General features: G+C 35.9%; 1 protein-coding gene across 29 annotated transcripts in view; it reads left to right on the top strand.

Moving 5' to 3' along the window:
* Elavl2 (ELAV like RNA binding protein 2) overlaps positions 1-15,875 on the top strand; it is a 159,109-nt gene that overhangs the window by 138,457 nt on the left and 4,777 nt on the right. For 26 of the 29 annotated variants that reach the window (XM_063252057.1, XM_063252049.1, XM_063252036.1 and 23 more), the window contains 2 exons: positions 6,284-6,437; positions 9,377-9,602. In XM_063252057.1, coding sequence (XP_063108127.1) covers positions 6,284-6,437; positions 9,377-9,602 — 380 coding nt within the window. The remainder of the gene's footprint in view (positions 1-6,283; positions 6,438-9,376; positions 9,603-15,875) is intronic. The other 3 variants (XM_063252060.1, XM_063252059.1, XM_063252058.1) reach the window with 1 other exon arrangement.

The raw sequence follows: 15,875 nt of genomic DNA, 5'->3' as shown, positions 1-15,875 counted from the left end.
AATATATTCCAATTAGTAAGTGACGGTATATCTTTTTTTTTGTACGAGGGATCGAATTCACAACCTCACGCTTGCCAGGCAGGCACTTATGCCACTGAGCTAAATCCCCCCGGCCCTATTTCATTTTTATTTACAGTAAATATGTTGGGTACCAAAGTGTACATGGTACCTTGGTAACAAAATTTATTTCAAGGGTCTAAGTCAGTCACACACAGGCTAAGATGAACACAACCTGGGTCAGTATTTCAGAAAACAATGCGTATAATATAGTGTGGGTGCAGATGGGAGGGACCTTAATCAGGCCACAATGGGCAGGGCTGATAAGTATGGACCTTACAATCTAGGTGATGTCCACACAAGTCTAAAATGACGGAAATTAAGTAGACCCTTACATTAACACAGGGAAATAAGAGAACATGAAGCCCTACTGAATACTGAAGGTTGTATGTTCTCACACAGAAAAAAGTTAGGCAGTGCCATGAACATAAATGACTCAGAAATTTAATCCTAATGCATTTAAGAGTCCTTGAGGGATTTTGAGTGGAGAGTAACATCATTAAATGTGTTCTGTAGTGTCTGAACTTTCCACTTGAGTTGGAGCAGTCATAATTTGTCTTAAAGCATTCAACAAATCCAGTACAAGAACAACTTTTTAGGTTCCATATGCACTTTCCACTGATACAGCTTTTCAAATTCTGTATATTAGAATATCAGAGATAACTTCTCTAACCTAATAATAATAATAAGCCTTTTTAGATGTGGTTATTTCTTTTAGCTCTGACACCTTTGCTGAAGCCAGTCTTTAATTTCTTAACTGTTCTCACAGGCTTAATAAATTCACTTGGACCCCATTGTGAAAAATGCACTTTCTTGTAGACTTGTCCTTGAAATGTGATATGCATGTGCCCTGATGTGTATTTGAGATCTGTTCCTGATGGGGTTTTGTACTTGGAAGCAGAACAAAGCACTTATCTTCCTTTTAGGTGAATGTTAGGCTTGGTGACCCAAATTTTGCTTTCATAGTGAGTTCTAGAAGGTGTAGCTAGTCTGTAGTTGTGATGCTGTCCTAAGACCTTTGCTACTCTCTTCCAGAGATAGAGCTCACTTTTATTTAGTAATAGTATTGTTTTTAGATAGACCCATCAAGACTCTATTTTTTATATCAAATCAATTAAGTTAGAGTTAAATAGGCACAACTATGACACTCCTGTTGGCTGGAAGTTGAAGCTTTTTTTTTTTAAAGTCTAAATTGACAAGTACCTTATTTTCAGTTTTAGTGGGTATAGTCCTGGGTCAGTAATTGACAGTATTAAATGCTGTTCAATAGTGATCTTGTCAGTGGGTGACTTTTCAGATGTTCTTAGTTTATTTATTTATTTTGGTATCAGGAATGAAACTCCTGACCTCACGCTTGCTAGGCAGGTGTTACACCTGCTGAGCTACATCCCTGGCCCAATGTTCTTAGTTTATAAAGAAAGAATTGCTTTGTTCATTGATCACTTTAATGTGTTAATGTCCAGTCACTGATCTTTCTACTGATGAGTCGGAAATGAGAGCAACTGTTTGACAAAAGCATTTAGGATGGATGTCTATTGAAAGTAAGCTCTTTACATTTCAGAACATTACAGTTCTTATTCATAAAGGTTCTCATTCCTTTTAATTCTGTGTATTTTGATTAACTTGTTTTGATAGCTCACTCTTAGTATGTTACTAATCTTTGCATATTTAATATATGTCATTTAGTTTTAGCTGCTGCTAAAGAAATGAGTTTTTTAATTACAAGGAATACGGTTTGTTTCAAACTATTCCATTTTTGAGACCCAATTATTATTATTATGTTTTTTTTCTTTTTGGTACCAGGAATTGAACTCATGACCTCATGTTTACCAGGCAGGCACGTATGCTGCTGAGCTAAATCTCCAGCCTGAGACCCAATTATTTTGACAACTCTATTTGTACCTTTGTTTTGTCCAGCCTAATATAATTTGTGAAGAACAATTTGAAGAATCATAGGCTAGAATATTTATTTGCCTGTTATTTCTAACTGCCTCCCATCTTCTCCTTGGGACTAACATCAGGATTGCTTGTCTTAGTTTATTATATCACTCGTAGGGTTATGAGAACTTCCAGAATAAACTTGAGGTTTAAATTGCTATCTTTGGAGTAAAGTGGTGTTCAGTTTTGTACTCCCTGTATCATCTTTAAATATTTAAATTGCAGACTCTCTGGCTGCCTCTTAAATTAGATCCTTCACTTAGTAGTTTTGACATTTCATAACCTTGCTCCTCAAGCATTAAATATTCACCTGTTTAAATGGCATTGAAAATTTAAAATCCAAACCCATATATTAATTCAGTGATTCCAAATTGGAAAACAACTTGCACTTGGTGAAGAAGACACTATTTTGACCCAACTAGGATGCTGAAAGCTCACTGTATTGAAGTTTTTCTAGTACTTCATAAGAACAAACTCTCTCGTGGGTCTTCTCCAAGAGAGTTTATTCCTGGGAACCACAAACATATTTAATAATTTGAGACTGAACATATACTCTACATGGTTCTCTAAATGGATATTAAAGCAAGGTATCTGTACAGACTCCAAATTCATAAAAAAATTCAGAATATGGCAAGGTTACTGGCATTTATTAGATGCAAAATTTGACCTGATAATTGATTTACATCTCCAAAGTGCAACTCTTTATCTTACTGCAAGCCTTTTTTTTTTTTTTTTTTTTAACTTGGGTCTAAAACTCTATTTATAATCCTTTGAGATGGAAAAAAAATGTTTTTCTTTTCCTGGAAAGAGCTGGAAAGAGGATGTTGATGACGGGGATGCCCTTGAAACAGCAGAGGAAAGGAACCTGTGTGAATCCTAAGAAATAAAGATGTAGGTATGGGACCCGGTAAACTAGTCTGGGAGGAAGGGTAGAGTTGGAGTCCCTCCTTAGACTTCCTTGAAGTGGGTAGGGAATAGAATTGCTTGTGTGTAAGAAAATAGTCCATAATAAAAATGATTTTTATTATGACGTGCAATTTCTACAGTTCATTTCAGTTAGTGACTAATCTTAGGAAAAGCTACTGTTAAAATGCTAATGGAAAGTGAAGTAAAATAAATTCAGACTTGAATTTTTAGTGACATCTATTTTCCACTATTTATGATCAGTTTCTTTGAGAGTGTGTGTGTGTGTGTGTGTGTGTGTGTGTGTGTGTGTGTGTGTGTATTTTCTGCACTTGGAAGATGTGAACTGCTAAGGTGGTTGTCATAGTGTGGTACCATGGATAGATAACTGGAGTAGAAGGCAGTAGATAATGGAGTCAGGAGCTCAAAGCTTGAATCCAGAATTCAACTGCACCTGTATATAATCCTAGGGATATGATTTACCTTATCTTTGCCTATTTTCCTAGCCATAAATTATTTCATGTAAATCCTACCCACCTCACAGAGTTGTTACAAATAATAGACAGATACTGTATTTGATAGTGCTTTATAAACCATACAGTGCTATATTAATGGCACACATGTAAATTCAGTATTAAACAGTTTTTGTTTACTATCGTGAGTTTGTGTACAGTTGGTCATCTCCATCTGGCCCGTGTAATGGGATTCAGGTCTTTGACAATTACTGAGAAATCCGTTTTGAGAAGCCTTTTTAATGTTGCTACAAATTGAAAACATAATTGGATATTAGCAGAGTGGGGTAACTTTTCATACTAATATGAAACGCACAAAGTTGTGAATGTCACTGCATGAGTAAATTATTCTGGAATACTGCAGTGGACTCAGGTTACTCTAAGCCATTACCAGTTTGGGTATTTACCTACATATTCGGAAGCATATAGAGGTAAACAATATTTATAATGCCTTGTCCCTAAACTTTTAGATTCTGTACTATGGCTTATATCTAGATGTCCCCCCAAGAGCCTCATATTCTTAGGACCAGAGCTTTGGGGCAGTGATTGGATTACAGGGGTTTATAGCTGACTTGCTCTTAGGTGGTAGTATCTGCTTAGAAGTAGCAGGTCATTAGGCGTGGCCTGCAAGGGTTTCTCTGCCTCCTTAGTGCCTCCTTTGACACTGTCCCTACTTTCTAGATGCCATGATGTGAGTAACCATGCCCGTCTTCCATATCTCCCTTCCTCAAAACCACCAGTCCACGGAGTGAAACTTCTATAAACTGAAGCAAAGTCTTTCTGTGTTATACGCCACAGATGTTGGATATTGTGTCTCAGCAATGAGGACAGTGCCTAAGACAACATTGGTTAGAAATTATTTTATTGCTCCTCAAGTCATATAAAGGGTGTAGTTACATGGTACAATAGACTTTAGGAAATTTTGTCCGAAGTCCACAGCGCCCTTCATGAATTGAAGCTCGTTTTGAGCTCAGGCCCACTGATTGGAGAGCCATCATTTTAACCATTATTGCACAGCCTCGTGCTATGGCTGAGCTCATGTGGAGGCTGGTGCCAACCTCTGCCACTAGTTTCTTCAATCACTGGAAGTTGGCTTCCTTGGAGAAGGTATGGGTAGTTGTCCTATAGCCTTCTCTCTGTAGCCATGGAAAGGAACTCTTCACAGTGGGGACATTTGGGTCACGTGATCTGCAGCAAAGAGACAGCTGGCTTATTGATACTGTCTTGCCAAAGAAAGCAAGTCGTGGCGTTTCAGATACAGTGTACATACCAAGTGGTGGGATTTTTAGCTTCTTTAACTAATTAAGAATATTCAGATCATTGAACCCTTACATAATTTAATGGCTCTATGGTTTAACAGTTGCAATAGTGTAAGACTTGATCCCATTTAAAGTATTTTGGTCATGTGAGGTTTTTCCTTGGTTTCTTCTTTTATATCTGTGGTTCCCAGTCTGCATTATTCTTCAGTGCCTATGAACAGAAGAAAAGAGTTGTGTAAAAATGATTATTTATCTTTTCACTGTTATCCCAAATTTCTTCATTCTCTAAGAAAGGACAGTGCCAGTGTGACTTCCTTTTCTAGCAACAGTTGCATTTTCACTTACTAATAAATCAGTGGAGTACAAGGGTGGAGGATCAAATACCAACCTGGTAAAGCAGCAGTGAAAGACAGTAAGAACTCTATAAAGTAGTGCAAAACTTAGCTTTTTCTGGAAAGTTAAAATAATGTGGTAGCAGGGTTGTGAGCAAAATTTAAATCAAGAGGAAAATACTTAGTATTCCATGTTAGAAGTTTCCTCTATATTAATGTTGGTTGGAAAAGATTATTTATGGACAATAAAAAAGATTAAAGGTGAATACTAATGGATAAACACGGTAGGCAGAAGTAACCATATTGCAGTACCCTAGCAGATCAGTTCTAGAGTTGGATTCATTAGTTCTTATGAATGATAAGAAAAATGGACTGTATTACAGAATTTCTGTTTTCTGTAATTAGCTAATCCAAAGAGCTCACAGTTAAAAAATACTGTGATCAGGAGTAGATTCACAGCTGTCTAAATATTAGCTGAAATAGGTTATGGGCAAAAGGCATTGTTAATTACAATTTGGACTAGAGGTCTATACTTGATGAACTGTTCCTTAAATACTGTAGTCCAATAAGCCTTTGTGGACCTTCTGAATCAACAAGGTATTGGGTAGGCTTTACTGATTATTTGATCTGCATCTGTCACATGTTGGGATTTGACTAGATGTTTGGGGAACATGAATAATGCTGATTATAAAGAAATATAGACTTATTGTCTTTGATTTTTACAGAATTTTGGTACTACCGCTCAAAGATAGGAAACTTTTGAAACTTATAGACAAGAAGAAAATGGATATAAAGGAAAATGGAGATATACTCATGTATTTAAATGTGGGAATTTATGAGGGAAAGTTATTTTGGCATAAACTATAAAACTGGCTGATGGAGGGTGAATAGTTAGAAATTTGACATTACCAGTGCTCGAGATGGGAAATGCTAGAAAACAGGTCATAAACATGTGTACAGTGAATTTAGTTTAAGCTTGGAATGATTGTTTCTGAGGGGTGGCTCCATGGAAGACAGCCTGTTACTCTGAATGGTACTGTGCTATAATGCCCAACTAGTTTTGTTTGAACATTTACAAACCCTCCAGGTGCAAATGCTTTTTCCTCTCCACCCAGAAGAATGGCATTTCTCATATGTCTAGAACTTGCCCAGAAATGAGTAAAACATTTAATATGAGACTTGCAATGTGTTAAATGCTCTTCATGAAAAAATTATTGAGGTAGAGTTTCTAAAAGAAGATGATTGAGTGTACAGTGTACTTAATCGTATTCCCCCTTTCCAGGTTTCCTATGCTCGCCCAAGTTCAGCTTCTATCAGAGATGCAAACTTATATGTCAGTGGACTTCCAAAAACAATGACCCAGAAGGAGTTGGAGCAGCTGTTTTCACAATATGGACGCATTATTACTTCTCGTATTCTTGTTGACCAGGTTACTGGTAAGTAAGCAGTGGTTCTGGACAGTCTTTTGCTCACTGTGGTTGGCAGATTATGAAATATTCTGTCTTCCCATATAGCAGTCTTGCCTCTGCAACACATCAAAGGTATATATGGGCCAGAAAATGCAATTTTCTGCTGAAATTGTTCATAAATATGCATGGACAAAAATAGATTGTGAAGTGTAGTGAGTGAGCTTGAGTCATTTCCACCCCGAAGGTGCAGTTTTGAAGCATGTTTCATGGCTTGTAATAAATTTATAGATGCAGTAATCTTCATTTTCAAGCTGCTATGTGAAAAAGAAAACCCATCTTCCTTATACTAATAAACAATCTTACTTTTGTAAAAAGCAAAATTTAATGTAGCAGTATGCCACTAGTTCTTTGAGGAGAGATTGCTTTATATCCACACTGGTACTTGCTGCTGAAGTGGTTTTCCAGGTCCATGCTGTGCATAGGCATATGTAAAATTACAAAATGTTTAAAATGTTAGAAATTTGTTTTATGCCTAGTATAACTTCTAACGAAATTCAAACAAAAATAATATAGTATTTATTAAAATTTTTTTGTGTGTGTGGGAGCACCTCTGCTAAAGCGTTTAGTTAAAGGAAAGTTGGAGATACAGATTGGACTGTGGATTTTTCAAACAAGATAGACACATTTTTCTGTTACAAAGGTGATACTCTTCTGTAAACATTTTAAAAATAGAAAAACAGTAAGGAGGTAGAAAAACTACCTATAATGCCATATTCCCAAGCAGCTACATTAAGCTCTTAACAGATTGCAACATTGTGAAATTTTTTTTTTAAAAACAGCATATTAGCCCTAGAATAACATTAGGGTAAGTTCTTAATTTTCAAATGTAGATTACTTTGGTTGATCTGAATTTGGTCAGTTTCCTCTGTGTGCTATTGATTAACTTCATAGAAAGTACCATCCATAGAGTTCTAGGAAGAGAGAGATCTACCACTGTACACATGACTGGAAGAACGGCCTATAGATTTTGCTGCTATGAAAACATTTAAATGAGAGTATATAAAATATGGTTTTAACTACATTAATTATTCATAATCTTCCTCATGTATCTATCACACTGTTATATCGCACAGACTAATTAGATTAAATAGAAATCTAGGCATAACAATCTACATAAAATTTGTTCAAAGCAACAGAAAATGCTTATTATCATTCAACTTTTTAAATCCATTCATTCTTAATGAGAACTTGAAGAAATGAGAGTATGCTTCATCTGTGATATAGAAAGGCCATCTCATCTCTTATCTGGCAGTCTGTCCTGAGCATGTGGGATCGCAGGTGGACTTAGCTTACCACCTTGTGGTGTAGTCAGTGATGCTCAGGTATGGTCCTGCACCTGCAGTGTTAGCATCCTTTTGGAACCTTGCCAACCTTGCAAATTCTTGGACCCCACCCAAAACCTGCACTATAAAATTCCATGGGGTGGGGGTGGGGGGCGTGGGCATTTTTACTTTCAGCTTATTCTGATGCACACTCAAATTTTAGGCCAACTCTTTTAGATGACTCAGCCTGTGTAGAGGCCATTTCATTGCAAATTGAATACTTCCATAATGGAACAACTAAGTCCTAGGGGTTATTAGCTCTTAAGAGGAGCTTATATGGATAAATGAGTGGATACACTTACTATCATTTCATCTTTGTGCTTGTGGCTTTCAAGGAAAGCTTAATTCTTTACTGGAAATGAAAACATGAAACCCAGCAATATTGTTTATTCATCCATTAGGTGGTAATATGCAGTGGTTATAGCTTAAATATTGAAGGTAAAGTAACAGAAGCTATCTGGAAAAATGCTTTATCTACCTCAGAAAAATCTGAGCTATTTACCTTATACAGTATCAGTTGTAAAGCAAGTAGGTCTTTTTCAGTTCATCTAAATCATGTTCTAGTGCCTTTTCTCAGTAACTCCTCCTATTCTTCCCTGAGATATTCTGAATCATCTATACTTTCCTACCTACTAGTCTCCCATCAGTACTTTTAATGTCTGTTTGCTTGGAATGAAGCATTTCCCTGCAACTGCTTATCTTGTGGTGATCCGCTGTGGCCATCCTAGGATAGGATGTTACCCTATCCTGTTCATGCTAGTTAAATAGAATGAACTGAGTTTTCTGCTGCCTTTTCTCATATATTAGAAAAACTTTTTCAGCCATCCCTATGCCTTGCTATGCTTGTCTTTTAACGTGGGGAGAAAGTGAACATGGAATAACCTTCTATACTCACTAGGAGTGTTGCAGAGGCCAAAAAGCTTTGATGTTCCACTTCTTTATTTTTAAAATCTAGGTCTTCTTTTACTTCTTTATCTTCATGTAGTATTCTCTAACATAAAGGGTAGCTTGTTAGAAGCATGTGGGTGGCTTCACAGAATCAAAAAAGACTTCAGACATTCTTTAAAAACTTCTACTGTATGTTGTTATATGTATTATTTAAAATTTTAGCTGAAATATACCTTTCTATCACAATGAAGCTCTTAAAAAAACATTTAAAGCAAATATCTGTTTCTGTTCTTATTATAAGAGGAGCTACTGTGTCCCTCATTTCTGAGATGCTTGTCTAGTAGCACATTTGAAAAATGAAATTCAGGCATTCTGTTATCGTTGTGGGAGGGAGAGAGAAAGGAGGTAGGGAGAAAACATGGACATAAAAAGTTGTGCTTTCCTGGCTTATTGAAAAGCATGTGGTCATGAGTAGCCAAGTTGGATAGGTGATTTCACGCATTTAAAAATGCAAAATTGTGATTATAGACTGGAATGCTAAGGTAAAACATTCCTTTTGACATGATTTTTGTGGCAAATGCTATATGTGGGTGAAAAGATGTTCTTGAGAAGGAAAAAATTAATTTATCCTTTCTTCTCTCCTTCCCCTCCCCTTCCACTCCCTCTTTCCCAAATCTTTACTCAAACCTACCATAGGCATATCGAGGGGTGTAGGGTTTATTCGATTTGACAAGCGGATTGAGGCAGAAGAAGCTATCAAAGGCTTAAATGGCCAGAAACCTCCTGGTGCCACAGAGCCAATCACTGTAAAGTTTGCTAATAATCCAAGCCAAAAAACCAATCAGGCCATCCTTTCCCAGCTGTACCAGTCTCCAAACAGAAGGTATCCAGGACCGCTAGCTCAGCAGGCACAGCGTTTTAGGTAAGTCTGGTCTAGTTCTTGTGCCCAGCTACTAAACTGAAAGAGAATGCACAGGTTTACTGCCAGTATTTTATTGATAGAATCTCTGGCTTGTTTTTGTCATTATTGTTGCTTTCTTTCTTTTTTATGGGCACAGAGAAAAATACAAATTTGGGGCATAATGTATTTTGCTCTTAATGAAGGTAGGGCCAAAAGGACAATAATCTACAAAGTGGTTCTCCACCAGGGCTGATTTTGCTTCTAACAGACACTTGGCAATGTCTGAAGACATTCATGTTGGCTCAATTTGGGTTGAGATGCTACTTGCATCTAGAGGGTATAGGTGAGGGATGCTGTGAAACACCCTGCAGTATTCAGAATAGCCAACAACAGCAAATTATCTGACTCAAAACATTCGTTGAGAAATTTTAAAGTACGGAGTTCTAGTGTGTAATGAACTGTTTCCAGAATTTCTTATTTTCCCTTTTTTCTTGATAAAATTGTGTGTGTGTGTGTGTGTGTGTGTGTGTGTGTGTGTGTGTGGGTGTGTGTGTGTTTTATGGCTAGTTCTCTCAATTACTTATATCTATCTGTCTCTATTAAAGATATATGACCTTTGTGAATACAGTAAGTTTCTACAAATGGATTCCACCCTTTTTTTCTTCTAGCTTAGTGGTTGGCAAACTTTCTTTGTAAAGGATTATACAGTAATAAATATATTAGGCTTTATGGGTAATGATATGTGCTTCTATGTTTTTTTAACGACTTTTTAAAAATATATAAAAGCTATTTTTCACTCTTTGGCCGTACGGCAACTGGTGGCAGCTTTGATTTGGCCATTCTGTGGTGATTTACTGACATCCACATGGCAGTAGCTCAAGGCACACACTTAGCATCATTTTAAAAATTTTAATGTACTTTTATTTGTATTTCCATAGAAGATAAAGAAGCAGTTGCATATATGAATCATCTCTTTTTGTAATAACTTCATGATTCCAAGCCCTAGACATAAGTATTAACATTTTCCAAACAGTGTATTATCCGTACTTCCTTGAATATACACTGGTGAAAGAATGGCTATCCATTCAGATACATAGATAAATGCTTATGTAGCTATCGATAGTAAAAATAATTGCACAAAAGTAATCCTTCATATGTTGCTTTATAAAGATATTGCATTTGTTCTATTCAAGACAAATTAAAAAATTGAATTTCAATGAATATTTATAACAAAAACATTAATATAAAAATTCCTTATGTATAAATTTAAAAAAAATTTTTAAAAGCATGAGGAAAATTGGAGTAATTTTTAAATAAGATTTGTTTTAACTTTAGAGATTCTGTCATTTATATACTTTTGACACTATCATTGACAAGTGCAAATATTCTAATTTTTCAAGTTTTAGTCTAATCTTGGGATAACAAACTCGGCACCCTACTCTGTATATGAGAAGAGTAGTGACTTTTCAGGAAGCTAAACAGAACTCTGTTTTGGTTTCATAAACAAGTCACTCAGTTTTTAGTTTGCGAAACATTTTACAATGTCTGTTTTGACCAAGTGGTGTACTGAAGCCATGATGTCATCTAATTTGCACACTTCTTTTTCTTTTTACTGCAAATGTATTTCAGTTTTTTCTTTCCTTCCTGAGATGGAACAATTACTGATAATATAATCATAAACTTAACCTAATAAGATGGGGGAAATTCTGTTTTCTACCTTAAATCACGTGTATTTTTTTCATTGAGTTATTAAAGAGCTAAAGAGAGGAGATAAATCATTCAAAATGTCTTCTGTAAAAAATACTCAAGTGGGCTGGGTATGTGGCTCAGTGGTAGAGTTCTTGCCCTATATGCACAAAGGCCTGCATTTGATCCCTAGCACCCCCAGAAGAAAGTAAATAAATGACATTCAAGTGTTTTACTTGAGACAGGAGAAAGAAGCTTTCATTAACATCAGGTTGAATTTCTACCTAAGTTGCCTTTTGCCCTAAAAAAAGAGATGGTACTTTTGAACAGTGTAACTATCATCAGTTGCTTGAGATTTGGAAATGCTGTCATCATCAGCTTTGGAGGAGACATCCATGGGGCTGCTTGATACTTGTTATGATGGAGAAATAAACCTTACATTGTTTCTAGCTTACCCTTTAGGTTTCCCTTGTGGTAATGCATACATATACATATACGTATACATATGCATACATGTGTATGTGTGTGTATATGTGTGTGTGTGTGTGTGTGTGTGTGTGTATATATATATATATATAAATAATTTTTTCTCAATTTCACCAGTGTGTACACATTTCAGGAAAAGATAAACATAAAGTAATTTTACTACTAAATTTATTAAGATATCATGAGATTAATAGCAGTTAACTTTGGCCTCTACAATTACAAGAAGTGCTCAAAGTGGTGGCCAGTAGCTCCCAGATATTTATTAATATGGGGAAGTGCTGGTTGGGTAACCATGATCTTTGAGATTGCTGCACGTGCATTTTCAGTTTCTTCTGTAAAGGCCAGCAGTGTAGTGGATTTTCAGCGATATACAACATTCATTAGGGCCTCCCATATGAGAGTAATACCATCTGTTGAAAAATACCACGCTATTTTTCTTTTACTGAAGTGTGTGTACGTTTTTTTTTTAGCAGACCCTGTGTACAGGACAGAGAATCTTGAACTAATTTTGTAGATGTTTCCTAACCAGCCTATCAAATTCAGTTCAGTTTACTGTTAGTAGAAAATTATTAAATTCTTACTATCTTTTCCCCAGTTTAGGCTGCAGTTTGTTTTCTGGTCTTTATTCTATGAAGCAGCGTTCTTAGAATTAGGGTGGGGTTTTGACGAAGATTCAACTAGAGGACTTCAAAGACAGAATTCAGGGAAGCGCCAGATTATAAAAATGTCAGGGCTGTGGGTGACTCCTGCTGGGTGGGTGATGACTGCAGTGTCTTCTCGTCCATTAGCCTTTCTCTTCTGGGGCCTTGCCTTTTTACCTTTGGTGGGGTAAAGCTTTCAAAGGAGATTCTGCTGGTTAAATATCTTTTTATCATCTGTCTATTGTGTGTTTTTATCTTTTAGCAGCCTAAACTTAGGAATTCGTCTGTGACTCCTTGTGCAGTTTTGAAATTTGCAAATTAGTGAATCAGTTGTAAGGGAAACTGGGTGTAGAGAAGGAAATGATAGATCTTCTCCCTTCACATTCCTAACTTGTCAGCTTGGCCCTTTTCCTGTTCCTCTCTTACCCTCTGTCTAGATAGCCAGATAGGGTGCTGTGGAGTATTTGGATGTACACTAGGTGCTGGGAAACTGACATTCCCAGAGTTCATGTTTAGCCTGGTGTGTGGTTGGTGTTTTTCTTTAAATATTTTCAACCTGACTGTCATTACTGTGAATAGAGATGGAACCACCTTTCAATTTACAAAGACTGAAGATGAATGTTTTATTGTTGTTTGGCTCTTTTTCTGTAGTTCAGGTCCATTTTTCTGCATACATATTTCATCCCTAGTATTTGTATTTTAATGCTCTTTGAGTTTGTCACTTTCCAGCTGGCACTTAAAAAATTACTGTGATTTTTATGTTGTCATAATATCTTGGGAGTTCAGATCAGGTAATACAACTTACAAGTGGCATAATAGTCACAGAACAATTTTAATATTTATGAAGTGTATCATATCTTTAAAGGTTAAAAATAAAATTCATGTAATAAAAAATTATGTTTCAGAGTGAGCTTTTGAGGATTATGGCTCATTCAACACATTAGTAATCAGATAATTATTTTAACTTGAGCCCTGTTGATCTGATAATACTTAATTGACTTTAGTTTTCAAAAAATTTAAGAATTTTTTTATTTGGGTGGATAGTGTAGTTCAGGGCCATTTAGTGTATGCTTGGGATATGATACGTAGATTAAACTTTAGGCCATAAATTTTCATGTTCTTTTGGAGCAGCTTTAATTTTACTGAGTGTGATCTGGTCTAATGGCCTGTGTGCCTGCTTTTATGAGCCTTTATGCATTTTTAAAGAGCTGTTTAAATCAGCAGTAGAGTTGTATTTAATATGTATTGATTGTTGTCGTATCACAGTTTTATTTTTGGAATAAACTGATGTCAAGCTTCTTGAATAATTTTCAACATTCTTAGAAGACAGGTGATGTCAGATGTCATCTAATTGAGTAAGGGAAGTTGATCTTGGTTTGGTTAACTTCAAAGCAAGCATTGGCCAGTGACTTGGAGAGGTTTTGATAATTATTTATAGGATTCGGAGTTTTATTTTATTACTCATTAGTAGACTTTGCACATATTTTTATTTGTGACTTTAATTTCTCATTTCCCTGTACTTAAATGTACCGCACTATAGTCAGTTAAACTTTCTGATAATTAGAGAAGTACCTTATTTTTATTCTCTATCTATAAACACATAGCTAGAATAGGGATACTTTACTAATAGATGGTTTTACTTAAAATATTACCTTGTAATCATCTGAGATATATTTCTATTGATAGAAATACATTTTACAATACCTCCATTGTGTGTTTTTTATAACTTGTACATGGATATGAGCTAAACTCTATGTAAACTAATCAAATACAGAAAGTGATATGTGATAAAGATATACAGTATAACAAATGCATTCTTAATTATACCAACTGCCTTTGTATTTCATTTATCTACTTTGTATTTAATTTATCTATATTTTAGTAAATAATGTATCTTTAAAGCAACATGCATAATATGTTGATAATTTTGAATTTCCTGACTTCACACGAGACACACTGGATTATCTTGTGCCTAACTTTATATAGTGGCTTATACCTAAGAGTAGGAGAAATGATTGGCTCTCTTTCCTTGAGTTTTCTTTACTTCATCTTCAATTTGATTGTTCCCCCCACCATTGGAATCCTCTCAAAGCTACATTTCAGAGGTGCGAAGATTATTTTAATTAAAACTAGAATGTACAAGTTAACCTTTCAAATCCTTTTAACTTGCTACATGTAAAGTGGATCGTGTCCAGGCTAAGGAATAGATAAGAGTGTTATTTTTCACCTTTGATGATTGTCTTTCCTTAGGAAACCTGTGATACATGGAACTGAGCTGGGCACAATGCAGTTATTAGAAGCAATAAAAGATACATTGTTTTTAAATAGTAAAAAAAAATTAATACACTGTTTGATACTTACTATAATATAGTAGATCATGCATTACCAGTCCCTGGCCACCCATCATCTGGAAGCAAATAGTTTGGTCTCTGCTTAAAAATTGACTTGCATTTTTAAATGACTATTTCTAAATGATGTTCTTAAGCTCTGAACATATCTAGCAAAGACATACAATCGCAGTATCCTTATGTCTTAGGTATTATATCATTTTCTCTTATAACTGACTAGTTTATAGTTTTCTGACTGCTAATAGACTTGGACTGCACAGTACACACTCAGGTGAGGACCCACTGCTTTCTCCGAGCTCCCTGGGTCAGTGTGTGGCACTGAGAGATCAAGGAAGACTGGAAGTTGTAGGCCATGTGTTTTAGATCCTGTGCTCCTTCTAATCTACCTGATGGTAGGGGACCAAGGAAAAAGGAGGATTGGTGGCTTTGCTTTAAGTTCTAGAGGACTTACAAGGGAGGTAAATGAAGCACTCAGTAAATTCAGTATAGATGATAGTATCATACAGGATTTCACAGCCTCTTTGGGAGGCTCCTCAGCAAGCCCAGTGTAAATATTCTCCACATCCATCATGGTGATTACAGGGATGGGTTGGAGCTAGGGAATTGAGGTGTCTACCCATCATCACTTCTGGGGCATGTTTGATTTCTACCTTGCTGTAAAAAATACTGATAACTCAGTAACAAAATGCTGTCATTGGAGTTTTGGTTGTATTCCTAAGTGTTTTCTGGGCAGACCTGACAGTATGCACCTGCACACAGTTGATGTAGGTAGGTAGTGTAGCTTCATTTTGAGGGAAAGGATAGTGCCTCTGAATTCTGGCCTTTCAGCACTTTGGACAGAGGCAGTAATGTACTGTTTTGTTCTATGTGTTTCATAAGCCAAATGATGCATTCTGTATTGGTTATTTCATCAATTTGATGCAATTTTCTGTTTTAGATAACTTACTAATTATTAATACCAATTTGTGACCATCTTTGGAGGGGCGTATTTGTGACTTTTATTCTTGAATGTAAAGGTATAACATTTATGCATCTCTTCTGCAGAATATGAAACCTTCTCACATATGTACTCGTCACACATGTGCCACTCTCTATCCTTGCATGTATGAACAGGCTTGCCTAATTTTTCCTCC

Source organism: Cavia porcellus, unplaced genomic scaffold (genome assembly GCF_034190915.1).
Source record: "Cavia porcellus strain 051 isolate PalLab524CR breed Dunkin Hartley unplaced genomic scaffold, mCavPor4.1 scaffold_1, whole genome shotgun sequence".
NCBI lineage: Eukaryota > Metazoa > Chordata > Mammalia > Rodentia > Caviidae > Cavia > Cavia porcellus.
Note: the sequence above shows the minus strand (reverse complement) of the source record. Positions and strands in the feature narration are given on the sequence as shown.